General features: G+C 58.0%; 1 protein-coding gene across 2 annotated transcripts; it reads left to right on the forward strand.

Moving 5' to 3' along the window:
* The first annotated feature begins 1,831 nt into the window (after positions 1 to 1,831).
* SUN2 (Sad1 and UNC84 domain containing 2) lies at positions 1,832 to 21,009 on the forward strand. Of its 2 annotated transcripts, none has more exons than XM_044229409.1 (18): positions 1,832 to 2,023; positions 4,826 to 4,984; positions 5,832 to 6,022; positions 6,379 to 6,507; positions 7,077 to 7,172; positions 7,659 to 7,734; positions 8,624 to 8,694; positions 11,482 to 11,606; positions 13,542 to 13,796; positions 14,163 to 14,240; positions 14,644 to 14,687; positions 15,215 to 15,380; positions 15,738 to 15,959; positions 16,265 to 16,349; positions 16,749 to 16,864; positions 17,014 to 17,181; positions 17,539 to 17,631; positions 19,328 to 21,009. In XM_044229409.1, the coding sequence occupies exons 2-18, from the start codon at positions 4,863 to 4,865 to the stop codon at positions 19,439 to 19,441; spliced, it is 2,151 nt and encodes a 716-aa protein (XP_044085344.1). In that variant the 5' UTR covers positions 1,832 to 2,023; positions 4,826 to 4,862; the 3' UTR covers positions 19,442 to 21,009. The 2 variants fall into 2 exon arrangements, with proteins under 2 accessions (XP_044085344.1, XP_044085343.1); XM_044229408.1 differs by lacking the exon at positions 7,659 to 7,734 and adding an exon at positions 7,565 to 7,658 and having other exon boundaries at positions 1,834 to 2,023.
* The last annotated feature ends 1,771 nt before the right edge of the window (positions 21,010 to 22,780 follow it).

Raw genomic sequence — 22,780 nt, forward strand, 5'->3', positions numbered from 1 at the left:
TGCCGACCTCTCCTCTTCCCTAACGCCCTGTTTAAGAACACTTGTAATTACATGCACGGCCACCTTAATAATGCAAGATATTCCCCTTATCTCAAAATCCTTCATCTAAAGGTGTCTGCAAAGACTCACCACTTTTGCTAACATGCACAGTTTTGAGGGATTAGGACCTAATAACCTTGGGGCCATTATTCACCTTCTGCTGGCCCACGGAGGTGACATGGTCTAGGAGGGACCTCTGCCTCCACCAGGCAGAAGGCAGGCCCCAGGAAAGGGTCCTTCGGCCAGGATCCTAGGAGAGTGAAACAGGCCTGCAGGGGAGATGGTGAGATACAGACACTGAAACTGACAGGATTGGGGAGATAAGCGGCCCGGTGAAAAGGTGTCAAGAGAGGCCCTGGGAAGCTGGCCCTGCATCTGATTTGCACTTTCATTTCACGCATTCCACCTTCAGCAGATACTCAGACAGGAGCCACGCCCCATGCGAGGTCCTAGAAAGCCAGCCCTGTCTTCAGGGGGTCTGCTGTCTAACCCTTGTCTTCAGGATACTACCAGGGCGGGTGAGACCCCTCTTTTCCAGGGGGAGCAGTAGACGCCCAGGAAGGGGTTTCATTTTGCTGCGGTCAGCTTAGCACAGGGCTTCACTCTTCATGCCCCTACCCTCCTTTGCCTTCCTGTCCTGTTGCAGTGGTTTTGTAATTTCTTGTCTCTTCCTCTTGGTGCTTTAAAAGTGCAACAAGCACAGTTACCATAGAAGAACTTGCACAGGAAAAGACTCTTCCCGAGCAGTGCCCTTGCTACAGCTGTGAAGTTGGCGGGGGGCGGACTGCTGGAGGCGGGCAGCATTTGACTCCCTCCGTTATCTACGTATCTATGTATCTATCTACACACACTTGAGTGGGCCGAGGTAGAGGTAACCAGCCCTGCCTTCTCAATACCAAATGTAGCAAATTCCCTCCTTAAAGTGGAGAAAAACTTCGCTGTGAAGCTTGGGGGGTGGAGTGGGGGCAGACCCACATGTGACTGAGCCTCTGGCCACGTCTGGAATCCCAAAATCAACCCTAAAGCAGAAAAATCAGACTCGGATGTAAAGAGAAGCTCCTAATCTCAATTCTGCCTCCTTCTAGCTGTGACTTGAAGCAAATCATTTAAAACCTCTATGAACCGATCTCCTGATCTCTAAAATGGGTGCAGAAATGCCTGGCTAAAAGGACCATTACGCATGCGCAGGGCATTCGGCAAGCCTCCAACAACCGTAGGAGGATCGGTCCACTAAGGGCTAACGACTCGCTCCCCCTCCAGATGGGCCTGAGGCCAGGGGTCTTCTACTCCCCTTACTCCCCACTTCCCCGGGCCATCCCCAGAGAGCCTGTCTCGTCACGATGCCTTTAAGGCCCTGGCACCCCGGCCGGCGGAGTCGGCTTGCAGAGCACTGGGACGCCGCGGCCAGTAGGTCACGGGTGGGACAAGGCGCAGGAGGCAGCGCTGGGAGCGGGATCAGGTGTTTAGCACCACCAGGCCCGGAGTCAAGTGCGCAGCCAGGCCCGGCCGAGCCCCCACCTGCGGGCTCCAGCAGCGTCCTCTAGCTGCCGCCGCCGCCCCCGCGCCTCCCACGCGCGGACTCCAAGCAAGGCGCACGGGGCGCCCCCCCGGGCCCACGCGGCGGGCGGAGCGAACCGGAGCCTTTGTGTTCAAACCGCCCAATGGGCGGTGGCAGTGGGCGGTGACGCGGGCGGGGCCCGACCAATGGGCCGCGGCCTGTCAGCGTTGATTGGCAGGCGCACACATACACACTCGGCCACGCGCGCGCTGGCCGGCCCCACTCGCGCAGCGCGGTTCTGCGCGGGTCTCATTGTCTGCCGCGCCGTCCCGCCCGCTGGCCTCGTCCGGCGCCGCTGCTGCCCGCGCGCCCCTGGCCTCTCACCGAGCACCGCTCGCGGGATTCCGACGCGGGAAGGGGGCGCGCCCGGGCGGCGCAGCGGGCCTCGCACGCCCCCGGCCCCGCACGGAGCAGCCGCGGCAGCAGGTAACCGCCGGCCGTGGGCCTCTGGCGGGTGGACGTGCGGGGCAAGGGCGCGGGGCCGGCCTCGCTCGCCTCCCCGCGGGCCCCGGGCTCCGGGCGCGCCGACTCCGGGGTCAGCGTCGGGCGGCTCCGGCCAGGGCCGAGCTGCCCAGGCCTGGTTCTTCCTCTCCCGGCCAAGCTGGGCCGGGCTCCAGCCCCGCCCGGCGCACGCCCCTGGGCCGGTTGGGAAGGGCCAGCGCCGCGCCGGGGCCAGCCGCCCTGACTCATCTCCGCAGCCCGCCCACTGGCCGGCGCGGAGGGCGGATGTCTCCAGGCGGGACTTCCCCGCGCAGGACCTCCCCGCGAGGAGGGGAGCGACAGCCGGGCCACCTCCGACCGGCCCAGGGCAGTGCCCGTGTTTTCGTGCCAGGCAGGCAGTTTCCAGGGACAGACAGTTCCCTGCCTCTGCCTGTCAGACTCTGGGAATAGGAGGAAGGCCCATTTTGTTCCGTTCTTAAAAAAAGAAACCAAACAAATAGGAGGCGGGAGTGTGACTTAGAACAGAGCGGCAGGGAAGGCGCGTGGTTGGTTTAAAAAAAAAGAAAAAAAAAAATCAAATGCCTGTAGGTTCAGCCCGTAGGGAAAGTGAAGGGAGAAGGGAGTAAGCACCTGGAGGGTTTTACAGGTCCCACGAGGCAAAGTAGTGTGAAAACCCCCCATGGAAGATGCTGGAGGTCTAGGTTAAGTCTGCAGACTGGCAGCATCCCATCTAAGTTTGTGGCGGGGGTGGGGGTGGGGAGGTGGGGGAAGGTGCAGTTGAGAAAAGGATGTGGTTCAGCTCCGAGGTGGGGAGGGATGTTGTGTTCGAGGGTTTCTTAACTGGTGTGTTTGTGTTGGGGAGGGTGGGTTCTCTGCTGATATGCAAAAGATTTGAGCTCCCAGAGGCTCTTGTTTTGGAGGATTCCGGCCTTGACCTTTCTTACCTTTGAAGCCCAGACTCAGTTGCAAACTGTTTGCGGGCTACCAGAACTGCGGGAAAAATGGGGAGGGTGGAGGAGGGTGCCGTCTGCTCTGTTTTCACTAGCCCCTTCTGCCCGCGCCCCCACCGCACTGGCTCTGTCTGAATATTTATATTCTTGCCAACAGCGGCTTGAGTTTGGCAGAAACATTGTTTTGTTTCTGTCCCAGGGTGAAGGCTTCATTGCCTTCAGCCTGCAGGGTTAGGAGGAGGAGCCTATCTGGGCATGTGGAGCTTTCAGGTGGGAAGGGCCGGCGAGGGGTGGAATTACCTTATAAGGAGTGGAATAAGGGCAAGGACCCAGGCCAACTTCCTGCTTCTGCTACTACTGATCAGTCCCTTTGCCAACACAGGCTAAAAACCACAGAGGGATGCCAGGTGGGCATCCTACCTGGGAGGATGCCAGTAAGACCAAGACATGGAAGTGCTTGTTTTTTCAGAAGAGAACTTTCTAGAATTCTCCAGCTAGACTAACCAGACCTTCTGGTTTCCACAGTCTTGAGTTGGGAAATGCTAGAGTCGGTGCCCTCTGTACGACATAGGGAACAATTTAAGTATCACCCAGGAAGACCAGAAGGGATAATAAGTCACAGGTACTGGGGACTCTTGAGGGGGCCCCATATGTAACAAAAACTTTGTAACGTGGGCAGGCAAGGGCACCACATTGAGACTCTTCACGTTGGTCATCTGGGATTTTGAATTTGGGTTTGTTTTTTTTTTTTTAATCTCCAGAAGGCTTCTCCGTCCTCCTCTGGTTGTAGAGCGCTGCCCTTTGCCTGGTTCCCTCTCCTTGGCCTCCTCTCAGTCCTCCACATCCGTTCCAGAGCCCTGAGCTCTCACCCCACGCGCTGACTTGTTCCCTCCAGCAGAGACGGCCTAATCCCACCCCGCTCTACCTCCCCGCTTTGTTTGTTAACAAGTCCTGGTTGTGTGACAACTCTGTCTACAGCATGTTCTGAGCATATTTGAGGCTATTCAAGACTCTAGTTGGGGACACATGACACATTCCGAAAGCACCTTGAAAACTTGATGGTAGAGGGGAACGACTCAGGCTGTGCCACCTGTCATTCATAGGCTAGGTGACAGTGGGCAAGGTCACCGATCCCCCTCCCCCACCCTGGTGTCCCAGGATGCTCTCTTGGACGATGGCAGTAGCCGTGTCTCCCATGCTCACAAGGATCAGAGATGGCTGTGTAAGAAGCCAGGTACCTAGGAGGCCTTTAACAAAGTATTTTGTCATCACCATCCCAGTCCTGTCAGGATGTTGTCACTGGGGGATACAGCACACAGACCCCTTCAGGGACTTACTAGGAAAAAGTTTTCTCCAGTTCAGGTTGGAGGGGCACCCTGAATCAGAGAGCATAGCCACAAGGAAAAGAAAACGTGTCCCCTCCAAGAGAAAGAGCTGGAATGAGTGCTCACACAGCTCTAGGGGGGAGGGCAGCATCATGGGCTGGGCGACGGAGCAGCAATCAGAGGCATTCAGTTAGCATTGGGGTGGGGGTGCCTGTCGCGTCCTGGGTGCTCTACTATGGGCCAAAGGTTGCAGAAGGTCCGGTTCTGCCTCATGCGCAGCTCAGCATCCGGTTAGCCGAAAACAGGAGAAGCTTGTAGGAAGCAGTGGGAGAGGCCTCCCGGGGCCCGAGGGAGCCCGAGGCTGGGCAGGGACACCAGCAGCAGGTTGGGTGCCGGCTGCCCCATGTCCCCACCTGTCAGGCTGGGTCGAATGCACGGGGAGGGTGGGCTGGTCCCTGGGAGCCAGGGAGGCGCTGAGGACAACCCTCACGTGGCCTCCTTTCTCTCCCAAGAGTCTCTTCAGGAGGAGGGTCCCCAGCCTACCTTGCCATGTCTCGCCGAAGCCAGCGCCTTTCCCGCTACTCCCAGGGTGATGATGACGGGGGCAGCAGCAGTGGAGGGAGTTCGGTGATGGGAAGCCAGAGCACCCTGTTTAAAGATAGTCCTCTCAGGTAAGGGATTGCCGTCGCCCTCCCCTGCCCCCACCGTGGATCGCGCTGAGCAGCGCAGAGGACTCGGGCAGGTCACCGCACTGCATCTTCCCATTGTCCCCTCAGTGGGCAGGGCTCAGACCCCCTCTTCCAGTTGAGCAGGAACCTTCACGCCTTTGAGGATGCCAAGACCTAGCCCTGCTCTTCCTTCTCCCTGTGTTGTGAGCCCGGCCATTGCCCCCATGTTCAGAGGACAGGACGTGGGGAGAGGTAGCTTCAGGATTGGAAACCCCAAAAAGCCAGAAGCCCCAAAAGGCCAGAAACCCCAAAAGCACAAGTGGGGTTCACAGGAGCCCCTTCTGCTATGGATGGGTGTGCCCTTCTGGCCCTTGTCCCCAGGCCCCCATGTATGGTCCGTAGGGCTGCAGCAGGAGAGGCCCACGTCGGAGGGGCACGGTGAATGAGCTGAACCAGGCGCCCGCCCCGTCCTGCCCCGCTGACAGATAGCGGGACCACATAGCAGCTCTCAAGGCTTCTGCTAGTCCCGGGAGGCCCTGTCGGGTTGGTCTGGGTTTCCAGGGGGTGGGAGAGATTGCTACTGTGGTAAGAAGCCCAAGAGGAAACTGGCTTCAAGGCTAAGGACCTGGCTTTGAATCCTGACCCCATCACCTAACTGCTGGTGAGGCTGAGAGACTGGGGGAGAGGAGGAAGCACCTGTGGTTGGCACCTAGCTGGGAAGCTGTTTCCTAGCAACGGGGCTGATCCCCCCCCCCCAGGAGAGACGGGCAGAGTGGCTTGCTTTCCTGTTCCTCGCTGGGCTCACCTGCCTGTTTCCGGCCTCCCCACTCCTGGTTGACCCCCCCCACAGGACCCTGAAGAGGAAATCCAGCAACATGAAGCGCCTGTCCCCAGCGCCCCAGCTGGGCCCCTCCTCTGACGACCACACCTCGTACTACAGCGAGTCGGTGGTCAGGGAGTCCTACTTCGGCAGCCCCCGGGCCGCCTCCCTGGCCAGGAGCTCCATCCTTGATGACCACCTGCACAGTGAGCCCTACTGGGGTGAGTATCAGACCTTTCTCCCCGGGCTTGGCTTCCGGTGGAAACGTAAGGTCCCAGGTGTTCCCTGAGTGGGTTCCTCACCACTGCTGGGCCAGAGGAGGGGTTCGCTGTCTTCAGAAACCCTCAGAAGGGGAGCCGAGTGTCTGAACCCGAAGGCCACATCAGGCAGCAAAGCCCTCCTGGTGCTGCTCCCGGCCAGAGACCCTCCTGTGGACCCAGGGAGCTCAGGAGAGGCGAAGGGCAGTGCCGTCTGTCCGTCAGAGGTGCTTCTCGGGGTGTCCCTGCGAGGCCCTCTGGCAAAGCCTCCTGGGCGCAGCTCTTGGCCCCTGGAGAACCCCGCGCTCTTTCCTGCACAGGTGAGGACCTGCGGGTGCGCAGGAGGAGAGGCACGGAGAGCAGCAAACTCAACGGGCTTGCTGAGAACAGGAGCTCCGAGGACTTCCTGGGGTCCTCCTCCGGCTACTCTTCCGAGGATGACTTTGCAGGTAGGCCGACGCCTGGGGCGGGGGCCGGGGGGAGGGGGTGGGGGAGGCCCAGGGAAGGGGCCCCCTGACAGCCCGCGAGAGCGCGGTATCCGGCAGGCCTCTCCACAGACCAGCCGGGCATCCCCCCGTGCCACCGTGGCTCCCGAAACGCAGGCCTGGGGTGGCCCTTAACACACTGTGGCTGCCCTGTCCCCACCTGTCAGAGCAGCCTGGGGTCAGCTCCATCGTGTTCGACTTGTTTCCAGCAAGTACTTCACGCGGGGCTTCACATCGAGGAGGGGCTCGAGGCCTTTAGTCTAGCTGCGAACGGCGGTCTGCAGGACAGGCGGCGAGGGGAGGGACGCAGACGAGAGGCCCAAGGGAAATAAAATGTCAGAAACCTACCCCTTTGCTCCTTTAACGGGCATTTACTGACCGAGATGCCAGGCCCGTGTGATGCTCCCGGGATGCGAAGGGGAATGATGGGGGGCTCAGCTCACAGTCTAAAGGAGACAACTGATAGGCAGTCTCCCCGCCCTGGGCCTGTGAGAGTGAGGACAGACTGAGCTATGGCCTCTCTGTCCCGGCAGGCTACTCGGAGACGGACCACCATAGTTCGGGTTCACGGTTAAGGAACGCCGTCTCCTGGGCAGCCTCTTGTCTCTGGACGCTTGTCACTTCTCCAGGTGGGTGCTGGCTGCTCTGTGCACCATTATTTCCATTCTCTACAGCTGCCTCTTCCCCCAGCTTCTCCCTGGGATGGGGTAGCCCATCGAGAGACCGTCAGGCCATCAGGGAAAGCTCATTCTAGAATAGTCACCGGAGACCAGGAGCTGCAGTAACACTCTAGCCTTCTCAGGGTGGCAGCAGCCGTGGAGCTGGATGGAGGGCGTTGGCAGACCAGGCAGGTGGGATCAGAGGAACGGGGTCACCTCGGACGGGACAGAGGTGCCCCGGCAGCTCAGTGCTGGGGGTCGGGGTGGAGAGGGCGGCAGGTGGACAGAGCGGTGATCTGAAACCATGACCTGCAGGCCTCTGGCTCAGGGTGACACTTAGGACTTGCCGGTCCCTCTTCTAGGCCGGCTCTTTGGCCTCCTCTACTGGTGGGTTGGCACGACCTGGTATCGCCTGACCACAGCTGCCTCCCTTCTTGATGTCTTCGTTTTGACCAGGTGAGCGCGACCCCCACTTTGACAAGGAACCCAGAAGCCCAGGGACAGAAGGGACCAAGAGAGCTCCTAAACCCACGTATGCTTTCTCTGAAGATGGTCATCCCAGTTCACACGCAGCTTTTATCACTGAGCAGAGAGCGGACCCCCCAGAGCAGCCCCTTTTTGCCCAACAGATGAGGGGCCTGGGTCAGGTGTTGTTTTCCAAAGCAAGAGCTCTTCAGGGAGGGTTCTGGAACTACAGGTTCCAGTTCCTTAGATTGTCTCTGCTAAATGCCAGCCCCCGCTGGCCACTTCTGTGTCTGCCGAGCACGGCTTTCCTCCTGTTGGTCACGTTTTAGGCTCCAGCCAGCAAGTGGTGTGGCCAAGAAAGTTGGGCTTTCCTCTTGGCCTCATGGCAGTCTAGAACGCAGTGTTCTCTGAGGCGTGTTTCCAAAGCCAGGAGTAGGTGCTGCGTGAGGGGGGCTGTGGGTTTATTTCCCAAATCCCGGACCCAGCAGAGCCAGGAAAGACCGAGCCAGGAAGTCAGGGTCCTCTGGCCGTAATCCTGGCTTGGATGGCTGGCCAGCTGGGCTGAGCAGAGGGGCAGGGGTGGATCTGTGTCACCAAAAGAAGGTTCCTCGTTTTCTGAAAGAATGTTGTTTAAGTAGTTCTGTTGTTTTTGTTGTTGTTTTCTAGAATTGCTTGCTTTGAGAATCTCTGTGAATGAAAGGTTTTTCAGAGACCCCACTTCGCTTGTTTTTAAATAACATCCGTAAAATTCAGAGTGTCAGAATTCTCCCCATTATTCCAAGAAAGTAAAGTTCTAAAGTGTCCAATCCAGCCCAGGGAAGATGGAGCACTTCAGGGCACCCCGTCCAGCTCTAGTTTTGTGCTTGGGAAAAGCCTCTGCAGACTCCCCATGGGGATGAAGGGCCCCGAATGCCCTCTTGACATCTCTGCCCCCCTTCTCCCCGCCTGTGGTGTAGGCGCTTCTCATCTGTGAAGACATTCCTGTGGTTCCTCCTGCTGCTGCTGCTCACGACTGGCCTGACCTACGGTGAGCTCGCCAGGCTTGCAGGGGCGGGGTAGGATGTACGTGCCAGGCTCAAATGGAGCTGGTGAGCCAGAGGGGCAGGGCAGGGTGTGGTTGGGGGTGGCGCTGAGTGGCGGCGTGAGAACCAAAGGGACAGTGATGACCTACAGGGAAGGGAAGGAGGCAGGGTGAGTGGGATCAGACGGAGCCTGGGCAGCCCCAATCCCTTGGCCAATCCTGTCTGGCTCTCCCAGGCCCTCACTGACCCATGCGGCATGCGCAGGGCACCCAGTGGGTGAAAGGGGATATGCCCCGGTCCACTGACTTTTGTCCTGTTTGGGTGGCTGCGCTGGGCTGCCTTGGCATGTCTAGAGCATTCTTGGAGCCTTGTGGCTCGGGACCTGTCCTGGTATAGGAGCACTGTTACTAGTAGTCACTTTCCCTTCATTCAAAAGCAGGATGTCGTCTGGGTGAGTGAATTCTTGTCACCAGTCTGGTTCAATCTTTAGCTGTCTTTGAGATCAAAACGGTAAAGTAGTAAAGAGAAGCTTGCTCTTTTTAAGATCGCTCATTTACAAGACGCTTGACGTTGTTCCAGTCTCTATCCTAGAATGATCTCATGTGTTTTACGTGGTTGTAACCATTGTGTGTATGTATTGTGTGTTCAGCCTGTAATGAATGGAGCAGCACCACTGGGGGCCCACAGTTCCACAGGAGCTGCCTCTATGGCCTCCGGGCTGTTCCCCCACGCCCCACCCCGGCTGTTTTAATGATTGTGCCCATCTACAATTAATTGATAGAGACCATGCTTTATTCTATTTTTAGAGTTGATTTTTTAAAGTTTTTATTTATTAGATACAGAGAGAGAGATCATAAGTAGGCAGAGGCAGGCAGAGAGAGGGGGAAGCAGGGCCCCCGCTGAGCAGAGAGCCTGATGCGGGGCTCGATCCCAGGACCTTGGGATCATGACCCAGGCCGAAGGCAAAGCCTTAACCCACTGAGCCACCCAGGCGCCCCAAGAGTTGTTTTTTTTTTAGCTTTTATTTATTTGAGAGAGAGGGCGACAGAGATGCGAGAGAGAGCACGAGTGGGGAGGAGAGGGAGATGCGGGCTCGATCCCAGCACCCCGGGATCATGACCTGAGCCGAAGGCAGACGCTTAGCCGACTGAGCCACCCGGGCGCACCTAGGGTTGGTTTTATAGGGTTAGCGTCGCCTCAACTTGTATTTATTGAATAGCGAGGCGGAAAATTTTTCCAAGTGTTGATTTCCTTTTTGTTTCCTGTTATAAGAACAGCTTGTTCACGTCCAGTGGAAACTGGGCATCACCCGTAAAATAATAATGATCTTTTACAATTGGATCGTGCTTTGTTCACGGGTTACCTCCGCTGAGTTTCACCGGGGCCTCGCGGGGTTGATGGAGCTGCTGTCCCAGTGGCGTCATGGAGAGAGGCGCGTGGACAGTGTGCAAGGCCGCTGGGGTGGCCTGCGCAGGGAGGGGCGTGCAGGAAGTGAGGCATGTCCAGAGGGATTGACTGAAAGCCTGGTGGGCGTGTGCTTCCTGCCGTGCTTGCTCCCAGCCCCCGGCTGAGTGGCAGCTGTGGTCCTACTCGGATGGACACGGCTTTTCAGGTGCCCTCACCACTGCCCCCCACACAGACACGCGTGTGCAAGCTCAGGAGCGAAAGCTCCACAAGCACGTGACCCCTAAAGCAACATGCACGTGTCACTGTGGCAGTGGCGTCTTAGGTTGAAAGTACCTTCTCTTAGCAGGTGTCTTGTTTTAGTGATGCTCAGTCACAGTCCCCATGGGAGTTCCCTGGGGAGCTTGTTTTTTGTTTGTTTTTATAAATAGGATCCCTGCGGGCAAGGAGCCCAGTGCTGGACTTGAACTCATAACCCTGAGATCAAGAGTCAGACACTTAACCAACGGAGCCATCTAGGTGCCCTTTTAAGCTTTTAAAGACTTAAAGAGCTTTTAAGACTCACCTGTAGGGGCACATGCTGGCTCAGTTGATTGGGCATCCAGCTCCCGGTTTCAGCTTCGGCCATGATCCCGGGCTCCCGTGAGATGAAGCCACGTATCAGGCTCTGGGCCTCCACACAGAGTTTCCTTCTCCCGCTCCCAACTCCCTTGCTCTTTCCCCAAAGTAAATCAGTAAAATCTTAAAAAACGAAAACACCTCACCTATAGAGGGAGCCCCCAGACCAATGAGTTCATGCTCTAGAAAGTGGGGCCAGATATTTTGTATTTTGTTCTTTTATTTTTTTTAATATTTTATGTTATTCATTTGACAAAGAGATCACAAGTAGGCAGAGAGGCAGGCAGAGAGAGAGGGGGAAGCAGGCTCCCTGCCGAGCAGATCGCCTGATGCGGGGCTGGATCCCAGGTCCACGAGATCATGACCCAAGCCCAAGGCAGAGGCTTAACCCACTGAGCCACCCAGATGCCCCGATATTTTGTATTTTAAAAGCTTCCTGGGTGATTCTGATGGCAGTTGAGGGTGGCCCCTGGTTCTATCTGGGATCACTCCTAGCTCATTACAGCCACGTTCTCTGAGTTTTGCCATCCAGAGAAAGATGAGGGCTCCCGAGCGATGTGAGAATGCACATACTCTGGGACAATCCGGTGGAAGCCTCCATCTGAGAATGACGGGAACCTCCATCCCACATCCTGATTTCCAGCAGAAAGCCAGCGCACGGGATCGGCAGGCTACCAGGAACCCATATTGACTGGGCTGCCGTCTCCAGCAGCTTGTGCCTTCTTGCACACGGCCACTGGCCCAGATAACCCCCTCTCCTCTGTATACAGGTGCTTGGTATTTCTACCCCTATGGGCTGCAGACCTTCCACCCTGCTCTGGTTTCCTGGTGGGCATCAAAGAGCAGCGGCAGGCAGCAGGACGTGTGGGAGCCCAGAGACTCCTCCCACTTCCAGGTAAGGATCTGGGGGTCCCGGGTCCTCGCCCCACCTGTGTGTGTGGCTGATTTCCCTGCAATTAACACTTTACGGGGCTCTGAGAAGGAACATGGTCCACATGGGTAAACTGCTTTGTCTCCCAGGACCCCCCTCTCTCTACCTGTCTTGGGTGCAGTACGGGGGGAGCCGTTTGCTTGTGCTTAAACAGGACTTCAAACTGCCCCGAAGGTAGTTGCCATCTTAAGCACCGAAAACCGAAGGAAAAAAAAAAATGGGACAAATCATTTTGTCTACTTTTGTTCCTTTGCAGTATAATTTTATCAATATTTACGAAGCATCCTTTACGGATAAGGTGATCACGTTGGTCAGTTACCACAAGTAAATCACCCCTAAAATCAGTGCCTTAAAACTACAAGCATTTGATTAGCCCCTGAGTCTGTGGCTTCTCTGGTCTGAGCAAGGACAGGCTGGTCTAGGCCGGGCTCCCTGCAGGGTCTGCAGCTGGCCCGTGCGTCAGTGGGGTGGACCGTGCCCCACACGTGCTTCCTCCTTCAGCTCGCCTGCACTTGTTCTGTGGTTCCAGGAGAGCGAAATCAGGCCTAGATTCAGAACTGTCCCTTCTGCCACATTCAAGGCCGAAGGCCATCTCACAGCCAGTCTACGTTCCAAGAGGGGGACAGAGACCCGACCTCTTGTTGGGAGCGCCTGCAAGGCCACACTGCGGAGGGTGCGGATACAGAGAGGAGGGTAGCCGGGGGCCAGTTCTGCAGCCCAGGCTGTGTCCTCAAGGAGGCTGCAGTCCAGTGGGGCGGTGGGGGGTGGTGACAAGTGCCCAGATAACCAGAATGTGTGCATGCGACAAGGAAAACTTAAAATTCTTTAGTCCCTAAATCTATTTGAATTTTGCTTGTATCTTGCCGAAGCTGATTGGGGTAACCATTTATTTTGGTAGATACTACTTTCCTGACCATCATGTTATCATTTCATAAAACAATGACCTATTTTGGCATTAATAACTTTCCCTTTTGTAATCATTAGTAAAGATGTTAAATATAATTTCAGCACCAGCTTTTCTGTGAAAAGGAAGAGATCTTTGTGCTTGCTTGTATGTGCAGGGACAGGACTGAAAATCATTGCTTTGTTTGGGAGTGGATGGTGGCTGAGGGCACCAGGTAGATAGGGACACAGGTTAAGAAAGTGACCTCTTACTGTTTGCTTTTTGAGTCCTGCACATGTACGGCCTACTTAAAAAATTTTAAAAATCAGAAGCAACTTCTGCGTTCAGGAGGCTCCTGTCTTTAACTGACAGTTGACAGATTATATCTTCCCTTGACAAAGCTTTTTGTTTTTAAGCCAGCAGGTTTCTCAGAATTCATGGCACGCTATCAGGAACAACCCCCAAATGACTCCAAATGACTTCTATTCTGTTTCCTTTGTGGGCCTTCTAATTAGAGAGAAGAAAGAAAGCCTTTTCAAATTATCTTGTCTTTTAGCCCCGGTTCTCTTGGACAGACTTAGTGGGAGCTGCGGAAGTCAGCGGCTGAACCCCTCGGCCCCTCACTTTCTGGCATGTGCATCCATGCAGCAGAGGGAAGGGGGCTGGGGTCAGCCCGGCAGGCCACCCAGCCCCTCGCAGGTCCCTCCTCACTATGTCCCCACTCACCTGGCCAATACCCACTCCTCCTTGGGGACCAGACCCTTCTGGGCCACATGTGTCCGGCGTCCTGTGCTGAACGGTCACCACATGTCAGCAGCTTTATGGCATCCCAGCTACCTGCTGGTGTCGTCCCCCCCCCGCCCCCAACTGCAGGGCACAGAGCATCCTTGAGCCAGTCCTCTGAGCCAGCGTGGGTTCACATTCGCATGTAGCTGGGATTCTCTTTCCTTTCCGTTGGGGAAGCTCTGTCATCGCAGGTCCCTCACCTCCATGGCTTTCCCTCCCCACCCCACCAGGCTGAGCAGCGCATCTTGTCCCGGGTCCACTCTCTGGAGCGGCGCTTGGAAGCTCTGGCCGCAGAATTTTCCTCCAACTGGCAGAAGGAGGCCATGCGGCTGGAGCGGCTGGAGCTGCGGCAGGGGGCTGCCGGCGGGGGGGGCCACGTGGGCCTGAGCCAGGAGGACACGCTGGCGCTTCTGGAGGGGCTGGTGAGCCGCCGTGAGGCTGCCCTGAAGGAGGACTTCCGCAGGGACACTGCTGCGCGGATCCAGGTCTCTGAGCGGGAGCGGGGAGGCGCGTGGCTGGTACCGTGGGGGTGTGGGGTGGAGGGGCGAGGCCCTGCGCACCCTGACACGACAGACCGCACTGTGTCACCTGACAGCTAGCTTGTCTAAGCCTCAGTTCCCTGTAAAACGGAGGCGCTCCAGGAGCGTGAGACTGTAGAGTGCCGGGCACAGGAGGTGTGCGGTAGACATCAAGGGAGACGCGCGGGTTTCCAAGGGGCACCGGAGCAGAGAGGCTGGGGCTGAAGTTCATGGACAGGCCTGGTTCAAGTTCCAGTCCCACCACATCCTGGTCGTGAAGTTCCCTTCGCCTGTATCTCTGGGAGTCCTGAGCCGCTTTCCTCTCTCCGACAGGAGGAACTGGTCACCCTGAGAGCAGAGCATCACCGAGACTCCGAAGACCTCTTTAAGAAAATTGTCCAGGCTTCCCAGGTCGGTGGGGCCCTTATCCTGTTCAATGTCTGCCCGTAGCCTGAGACAGCATGGGTCTCCCAAAGGGGCTGCTTAGACACCAGCCAGGGTGAGGGTGTGGTCCCCTGACTTCTGCGGGGGCCGAGCCCATGGGCCCCGGAATGCTTTGCAGGGACATGCTGGGGCACACTTGAGGAAGGGGGTTTTCAGGAGGCCTCCTGTGCTGGGTATGACGTGCCAAGTGCACGAGTGAGTGAATGAATGAATGCGGAGGTGTGCCAGCTCGGGGGTTCTCCTAGGGACCCTGACCAGGCGGTTTAGGTTTGCAGGGGTGGGGCTGTGGGGAAACAAAGACTCCTGCTCTGGGAGACCGGTCGCTGTGAGCTTGGCATTCGCTGTATCTGTGCCTTCTTCCTGCTTACAGGAGTCTGAGGCTCGACTCCAGCAGCTGAAGTCTGAGTGGCAAAGGTAATGGGCGCTGCTGTCTGGCTTAGGCCTGCCCCTCCCCTCCCCGCACCCAGGCAGGCCTGGGGAAGAGCGCCTCAGAGCAGAGAGGGGGTGGCTGAAACCTGGCTCAGGAACAGCTGCTGAGAGCCTGGCCTTGGGTGCGAGAGAGGTTGGGTAGGGGAGGCACCGCAAGAAAAGTGGGATTTGTGGGCTCACGTGGAGACTTACCGTTTTTTTTTCTGCACACACGTGCAGGCTGCCTTCCCAAGCCCCAGACAGCTGGATGTGTGGAGGGTGGGAGAGGCGGAGGCAGAAGGACCTGGGCTTAGAAAGGGAACAGGATAAGAATTCATTCCGTGGGATCGTAGGCACCGGGGCTGTGCTCTGCAGCCGGGGTCCCCAGGTGTTAGGCCTCCCCCGCGCCCGCGGAAGGTGGGCACACACTTCTGTCTGGAGCCGGTGAGGGGGATGCTCTTGTGTTCTTCGTCACGGCCTCACCCCTCACCGGAGACCCAAGGCTTACTCTTCTCTCCTCTCTTTGGGAGTAGGATGACCCAAGAGGCCTTCCGAGAGAACTCCGTGAAGGAGCTGGGGCGGCTGGAGGGCCAGCTGGCAGCCCTGCGGCAGGAGCTGGCGGCCCTGAGCCTGAAGCAGAGCACGGTGGCAGACCAAGTGGGCCTCCTGCCCCAGCAGCTGCAGGCCGTGAGGGATGACGTAAGTTGGAACCACGCAAAGGCCCTGCTGAACAGCCTGTCCTCTGAGGGCGCCAGTCCTAGGAGCCCGTGCGGCCAAGAGCCCGATCGTCCCGCCGGCCCCTGCTGGGGATCTGGCACAGATGCGGGCTTGCTCTGACTGGAGTTCTTCCTGTTTTGTCTTCAGTAACGTGGACGGTTGTGCCCGACTCTTCCCCCCGTGTCGGTCAGCGGGGCGTGCTGGGCCAGCCCCCCCCTCCCAGGCTGGCTTGTTCTCCTTCCCTACCCCCTCCACTCAAGCCGGCTGCTGCCCTGGCCTGGGCCGCCAGAGCAACAATGTCCCTGTGAGCTCCTCAGAGACCTTTTCTTCCGTCCCTAGGTGGAGTCTCAGTTCCCTGCCTGGGTCAGTCAGTTCCTTCTCCGAGGTGGGGGAACCCGCACGGGGCTCCTGCAGCGAGAGGAGATGCAAGCTCAGCTGCAGGAGCTGGAGAGAAAGATCCTCGCCCACGTGGCCGAGATGCAGGGCAAGTCCGCGAGGGAGGCCGCGGCCAGCCTGGGGCTGACGCTGCAGAAGGAAGGCGTGATCGGGGTGACAGAGGAGGTGAGGACTGGGTGGCCCCCGGAACAGCCCCACCCCTGACACAGCGTTCTCTTCCCTGGGAGCCATCCACCTGCACAGTCCCACACTGTCGGCTTTCTGGTATGTTCCAGAGCCTAAGGGACATGCGAGAGGCTCTCACGTGGGCTCTCATGTGGGCTTTGGGACTGGTCGGGGGGGGACATCTAGGGAAGTGGCACATGTGGCTGGATGCCAGTGTGTGGTGCAGGCGGGGAGGGGCCCCCAGGAGTGGGCGCTCAGGTGGACAAGTCTGCAGCTCTTGGCAGCCGCCCTGGGGCTCCCTTTAGCAGGTGCAGCGCATCGTAAACCAGGCCCTGAAGCGCTACAGCGAGGACCGCATCGGGATGGTGGACTACGCTCTGGAATCGGGAGGTGCGTGGGACTCCCCGCCCTTGGCAGAGCCGGGCCCCCGTGCTGGCGGGCCCTCTGGCATCGGCCCGGGCAGCCGTGGCGCTGGGGCTGGGGCTTGAGATCAGCACACTGTCACTCACAACAAAGGCTAGTTAAGAAGCTTGGAGAAGTCTGGGGGAAGAGAACACTGTTGTTGGCCAGGGAGAGGCTGACGCTCAGTTACTCTGTAGTTGGATAGAGCTGAGCGACACAGCCGGGGCCCGGGGCACGTGCCCGCCATCCTCAGAGAGCACCTGGCAGTAGCCATCCCCACCTGGTGCCCTGGGCTGGCGAGGTACGCTGGTGTCTGGATCTCCCACCCTCCCTCCGCTGCTGGGGTCCCGCTCCAGGTGCCCACACTGCCTTGCTTGCCTGTCCTAGGGGCGAGTGTCATCAGCACCCGGTGTTCTGAGACCTACGAGACCAAGACGGCCCTCCTCAGCCTCTTCGGCATCCCCCTGTGGTACCACTCCCAGTCCCCCCGAGTCATTCTCCAGGTAGGCACCCAGAGAGGGCAGCAGCAGGGGCCCCGAGCAGAGTCACCCGGGTAGCTGGGGGACTCCCATCTCGGATCACCACAAGCTGTGCTCAGGGTGGGCTGTCTTGGTCAGCGGCCCTATGCTGACCCAGCTTCCTTCCCCTCCAGCCAGACGTGCACCCAGGCAACTGCTGGGCCTTCCAGGGGCCCCAGGGCTTTGCCGTGGTTCGCCTCTCTGCCCGCATCCGCCCCACTGCTGTCACCTTAGAGCATGTCCCCAAGTCCTTGTCGCCCAACAGCACCATCTCCAGTGCCCCCAAGGACTTCTCCATCTTTGTGAGTACCTTTTGGCGGGGGGCAGTGGCAGGGGGGCGGTGGGCCGAGAGGCTACAGACCCTGTCAGGCTCTACCGAGGATAAAGCTGGGATCTGTTCTTTGGGAGGAAGGAAGCAGGTTTGGAAGAGAAAGTAGCAGGGTGCGAAATGGTACCCCACTCCCAATTACCTTAGGCTGCACTGGAAGAAACCAGGTCCAGGGCGCAGGCCCCCTGCAGCCCCACCAAGGCTGCTGCCTGATCGGCTGGTGTGGGAAGGGACTGGTATGGGAGCAGGAAGGGAGAGTATTGCTTCCTCGGGGGGCCGAGGCACTCATCTAAGTGCAAGATTTTTCCTCCATCCCTTGTTCTCTTTTTAGGGGTTTGATGAAGACCTACAGCACGAGGGGACGCTTCTTGGCCAGTTCACCTATGACCAGGATGGGGAGCCCATTCAGACCTTCTACTTCCAGGTACAGGACTCTGCTGTGCGAACGGACGTGGCCTGTTCACTTTCTCACCCACTCAGCAGACAGTTTCTGAGCACTTAGCCTGGGCTGGGCACCAGAGGTTTGGGGCAAGAAAAAGTGCAGCCCCTGCCTCTCGAGAGCTCCCGGGAGGAAACAGGGACAGCTGTCCAAGGTGGCATGGGAGAGGTACCAGCTAGATGTCAGCACAGGGGAGGGGCCCAGCCCAGACAGGGAGCATGGAGGAGGCTGCCTGGAGAGGGCACTTATCTGAAGGCGGCCCAGCCGGGCCTCAGGGCAGCAGGACTAGGGCGTTTAGGTGGGGCATTTGCCTCAACCTGAGTGGGCACCAGTCTCCCTGGCCCTTGTTAGAAATGCAGACTCCCAGTCTACACCCCAGGAGGTAGGCTGCCGGGTTCCAACGGTCCTAAGGAATCAGTGTTCTGTTTTGTTTTGACGATTTTATTTGAGAGAGCAAGCGAGCATGAGTGGAGGGAAGGGGAGAGAGGGGAGAAACAGACTCCCCGCTGAGCAGGGAACTCAATGTGGGGCTCGATCCCAGGAGCCCGGGATCATGACCTGAACTGAAGGCAGATGCTTAACCGACTGAGCCACCCAGGTGCCCCGGGAATCCATGTTCTAACGAGCAGCCCCGAGTGAATGCTGTGCAGGGGGCTTGAGAGCTATAGCAGGGGTGAAGAACCAGACGAGGTGGCAAAGGGACGGTGGCGAGAAGGGAGGCTGGAGAGAGGCAGGCCTGGCTACCAGGCCAAACACCTTTGGTTCTGATGGGCACTGCCATGTTTCAGGCAGAGAAGTGACAAGACCTTACAGTATCACTGTGACCGTGTGGAAATGGTGAATCGAGGGGACAAGACCAGTGAGGAATTGGCTGCAGAAAGAGGGTGTGAGGAGGGAGAGGTGGATACACAGTCAGGAGGCCAAGGGTCCCGTTGGACAGAACTGCAGAAGAGGGGCGGGGGGCATGGCTCTCAGGAGCCAAGAGGCAGGCTGCTGCAACAGGGGCTTTGGCCACCAAGTCTGAGGCACCTGTGGGCTGGTCCAGTGGAGCGATCAGGGCAACTAGACACAAAGACTGAGCGGTCAGCCCCAGGGAGGTAACTGAGGCAGCGGAGTGCTGGGGACTTCACAGGGATGGGTGCAGATGAAGCCTTTAGAAGGTAGAGGACAGGAGGCTGTGTGGAAGGCCAGAGGGAGACAGGAAGAGTAGGACAGCGCTGTGCCTACTGGCATCAAACCAGGAGAAATTTGTTCCAAGAGCTCACTCAAAAATTGGGGCTTTTTGAGCATAGAGGACAGAGGCCTGATGAGAACTTGAGAGAGAAAAATCCTGCCCAGTTCAGAGTAAAAGGATTCTTTTCCAGCATCAACATCAAACCTTTCATGAAGGTAATTCTGTCCACTGACAGCAATAGCTCCTGCGAATGTGTCAGTCTGGGATGAACCCCGCTGGTCCTCAGCTACGAGGCCATTTGTACGTGGCTGTGGCTCAGTGGCCCCTGGAGGACCTATGAAGCCCCTGGGGCGCTGTGGCTCGCAGGCTGGAGGCTCTGCTCCATGGGCTGCAGACAGGAGCTCTGAAGCCCACTTTTCTGTAGAGGCTGACGGGGCGGGGGCTGTCTCCCTCCCTACCCTCCTGTCAGTGAGGCTTGAGGACTGAACCCCTTCTTTCTCTACCCAGGACCCTAAAATGGCAACTTACCAGGTGGTGGAGCTTCGGATCTCGACTAACTGGGGTCACCCCGAGTACACCTGCATCTACCGCTTCCGGGTGCATGGGGAACCCGCCCACTAAGCCTTCTCTGTGCTGCGGCCAGCCAGCTGGGAGGCCAGCCCCTCTCAGCGTGTGCCCCTTTCTCTGGGAGGGGGAGAGCAGCACCCCTGCCACTTCCCCACATGCTTGACCAGCACACAGACTTCCAGGAGCAGGAACCCCTGGCCTGATGGAGCTGAGAAGATGCAGGGCTGTCCTAGCAGCAGGACAGCTCGAGGGGGACAGCAAGCTCCAGTGTCCCTTTTCTTTGTCTTCTTTGTGCCAGGCACTGGGTGTCTACTTCCCCCTCTTGGAAGGGTGTATATATGTAGCATATCGTGGGGGATTGAGAGACAGGGAGAGAGGCAATGAGTGGACAAGTTCCAGCAAAGGTGGGTGAAACCTGTCTGCCCTTTAACCAGGACGGGGGCTGGCACCGAGGGAGCTGCTGTTGGTAGGCGCGTGCATGAAGCAGGTGCCAAAGCCATGGGTGGGCTTTAAGTGAGGGCCTGGGGCAAGTGAGCTGTCCCCAGCGCTGGCGGGGAAGTGAGGGCCTCCACGAGGAATGTGCTCGTGGTACAGGTTAGGATTGAGCCCCAGGCGGGCAGCTCCTTGTACAGGGTAGCCGGGCTCTTCCAGAAGTCTAGTGCCATCAACCTAAGGGAGCTTGACCCATGAGGTCCCCCAAAGGCCTCGCTACACTGTGCTTGTTCTGGGTCAAAGTGGGCCCTTGGGCTTTCCATACCCCTTGAGGATCTGGCTCCTGTAAGCCTCTGAGGGGCCAGGGGGCCAGCCTGTCCGATTCCCCCTCTGCTGGGGCTAGTTGCTTTCTCTCTCCCGATGCTGAGACCGAGGTCCACTCCGCTCCCCATTCCTGCTATGGCCTGCCTGTGTCCCAGAGCAAGCTTGTCACATTCCCCCAGGGTGCAGGGAGCCCAGACCAGTTTTTTGAGGCCAGAAGCAGCTGCAGTCAGCTTAAAAGGGTGGGGAGCAGGGTATGCCCCTGGCTCTTACGGTGGTCCCATGAGTATGATAGTGACATTGAAGGTGTCACGGTGGCAAGAGGTCTGTCTGCTGTGGGTCCCCATCCTAGTCAGGCCCGAGTGTAAGGGCCCTAATTCTCAGCTGCCCCCTCGGGACTCTTCCGGCTCTTGCTCAGTTTGTTTCCTTCTAGCTCATTGTCTACGGGGGCGGCGGCATTCAGGGGTGGTGGGCTGGGGGAAGAGAGGGCTCTGCTGTATTATGTATATATTCTTCAAGGTCTGATTCTTAACTGAAAAGCTTTGGGCTGATCCCTAGCCCCGCTGTGTGGGGCACGGGCTGACTCAGCTCCTCCTTACCCAGCTGCCACAAGGGGCTGCTGTGGAGGCAGGCGCCCTGGGAGCAGGGCTAAGCCCTAGATGGGCGGCTGGAGGAGGAAGCTGGGAGGAAGCTGGAAGGAAGACGAGGCCGGAGGCCACTTGCAGCCCTCTGGCAGCAGCCCCAGCCCTGACAACCAGGTTTCATTTTGCGCTCTCCTGTCACAAATGCTGCACTATTGGTTCTGAACTTTTTATCTCCAGATTCTAATTTATGCCTATGCAAAAAAAATAAATTATGCCCAGGATTCATGGCATGTGTAGTTTTTATCTGGCCCTGGCACAGGGACTCTGCTCTTGGCAAAACAAGAGAACGAACACTGAACCAAAACAATGCCCCAAAGACTGATCCCGAATTTCAGAAACCCTGGTTTCTCCCCTAAAACCCAGCTGGGTTGGGGGAATGGGGCCTGAGGCTGGCCCTGCTCTGGGATGCTGGGCTGGGGGGCGGGGGGAGGATGTGGAGAAGGAAGGGAGGCGGCTTTACTGGCGCCCCCAGACATCCAGGAGAAGTACGCAGCTACGCCTGCATCTCTCGCTGCCACTTGAGCGGAAGGTAGAAGAATTCACCTGTCTCATTACTGACCACATCTGCCTTCAGTGTGGGACTGGGCTCCACCGCGGTAACTGGACATTGCCCCTTGTACCTATGCTGGAATGGCATAAGGAGATGGGTTCCCTGAAGAGCCAGAAGCTGCCAGCTCCAAGGGACAGGTCCTGGCCCTCCCTTTCCAATGTGTCCCCAGATTCAGTGCCTCCGAGGACCTGCCTGAAGGGCTGGGGTGCTTCCACAGCCACACTTTCCAACCTACTCTGCTTCTAACTATGGCACCTGATCCAGGGCCGGTGCCCACCACAGCTGAGAAAACAGAGGCTGGGACAGGTCAGTAGGGAGGGGCGGGGGTGAGCAGCTGCAGGAGCGGGCACCAGGCGCGTATGAATCAGCACTGAGGCCTTGGGCCAGGTAACCCCTCAGCCCTCCGTGCCAGGAAAGAGCTGGTCCTATGGCTCACTCCCGTGACCGCTCCAGTTTCGTTACTTCACTCAACACCTGCTCTGCATCTAGAACAGTCAACAAAGGAGATATCCCCCAGCTGCTCCCCAAAACGGCTGCCTGGGACTGAACACAGTCAAGGCTCAGTGCCCCGGTTGTGTGCTCCGGGCCGGACGCGTACCCTCTGCGCATCTGCACGTGTTCAAATCCTCTGGACCCTCGAGGCACAGCTCTCCCCCCATCTGCCATACCCCCAAACCCCCCGTACCATGGCCTATTCCCGTTCCCTTATTCTGTGCCAGGGAGGCCTGTAAGCCAGAAAGGGGTCCTAACTGAACTGAAGACATCACAGATGCTAGCTGTACATACAGAAGGGTCAGGACTGGCCATTCGAGATGATTAACAACTTTATTCTTTGTCAGCTACAAAAGGGCTGGTGTTTTGTTCCAAAGTGAGAGTTGGTAGGGCTGAGACCCCTAGAGGACCTGCGGAGTCCCAGTGAACGACAGTAACACGCTGTATTGTCAGCCCCCGTTAGCAGGCCAGGTGACCCGAGATCCAGACCAACCACCTGCGTGTCTGAGGGCAGAGGCCAGAGCGGAGACCACAGTTTCCAAATGTAAAGAAAGTGGTTACTCTTAGAATTCAAACCAAACAAGGTCCCACCCCAGTGAAATCCTGGGGAAACACGGAGCCCACAGCACCTGCCATGGGGACCAAGAGCAGAGGGGTGCGCTGTGCTGGAGCCTTCCTTGTACGACGGCACCACTGGGCAGCAGCCTCTCTAAGGAGAACCAGAGTCAAAAAGCAAGAAGGAAAGAGCACACAAAGGCTGGGGCCAAAGGCCAGGGGGCAGAGCGGCCACACACCGAGGATGGGGTGGGTGGGTGGGGTGCCGGCCCCGCTGCTCTGAGCTTCAGCTGCCTTCACTAGGAAAACCGATCGCCACCTCTCTCCCAGATGGTGGCTTCAAAATCAAAGCGCCTAAGTGAGGGAGACACCCAGCAGAGACATGTCAACAGCCCCTTT

The sequence above is a fragment of the Neovison vison genome, chromosome 12 (assembly GCF_020171115.1).
Source record: "Neovison vison isolate M4711 chromosome 12, ASM_NN_V1, whole genome shotgun sequence".
Taxonomy (NCBI): Eukaryota; Metazoa; Chordata; class Mammalia; order Carnivora; family Mustelidae; genus Neogale; species Neogale vison.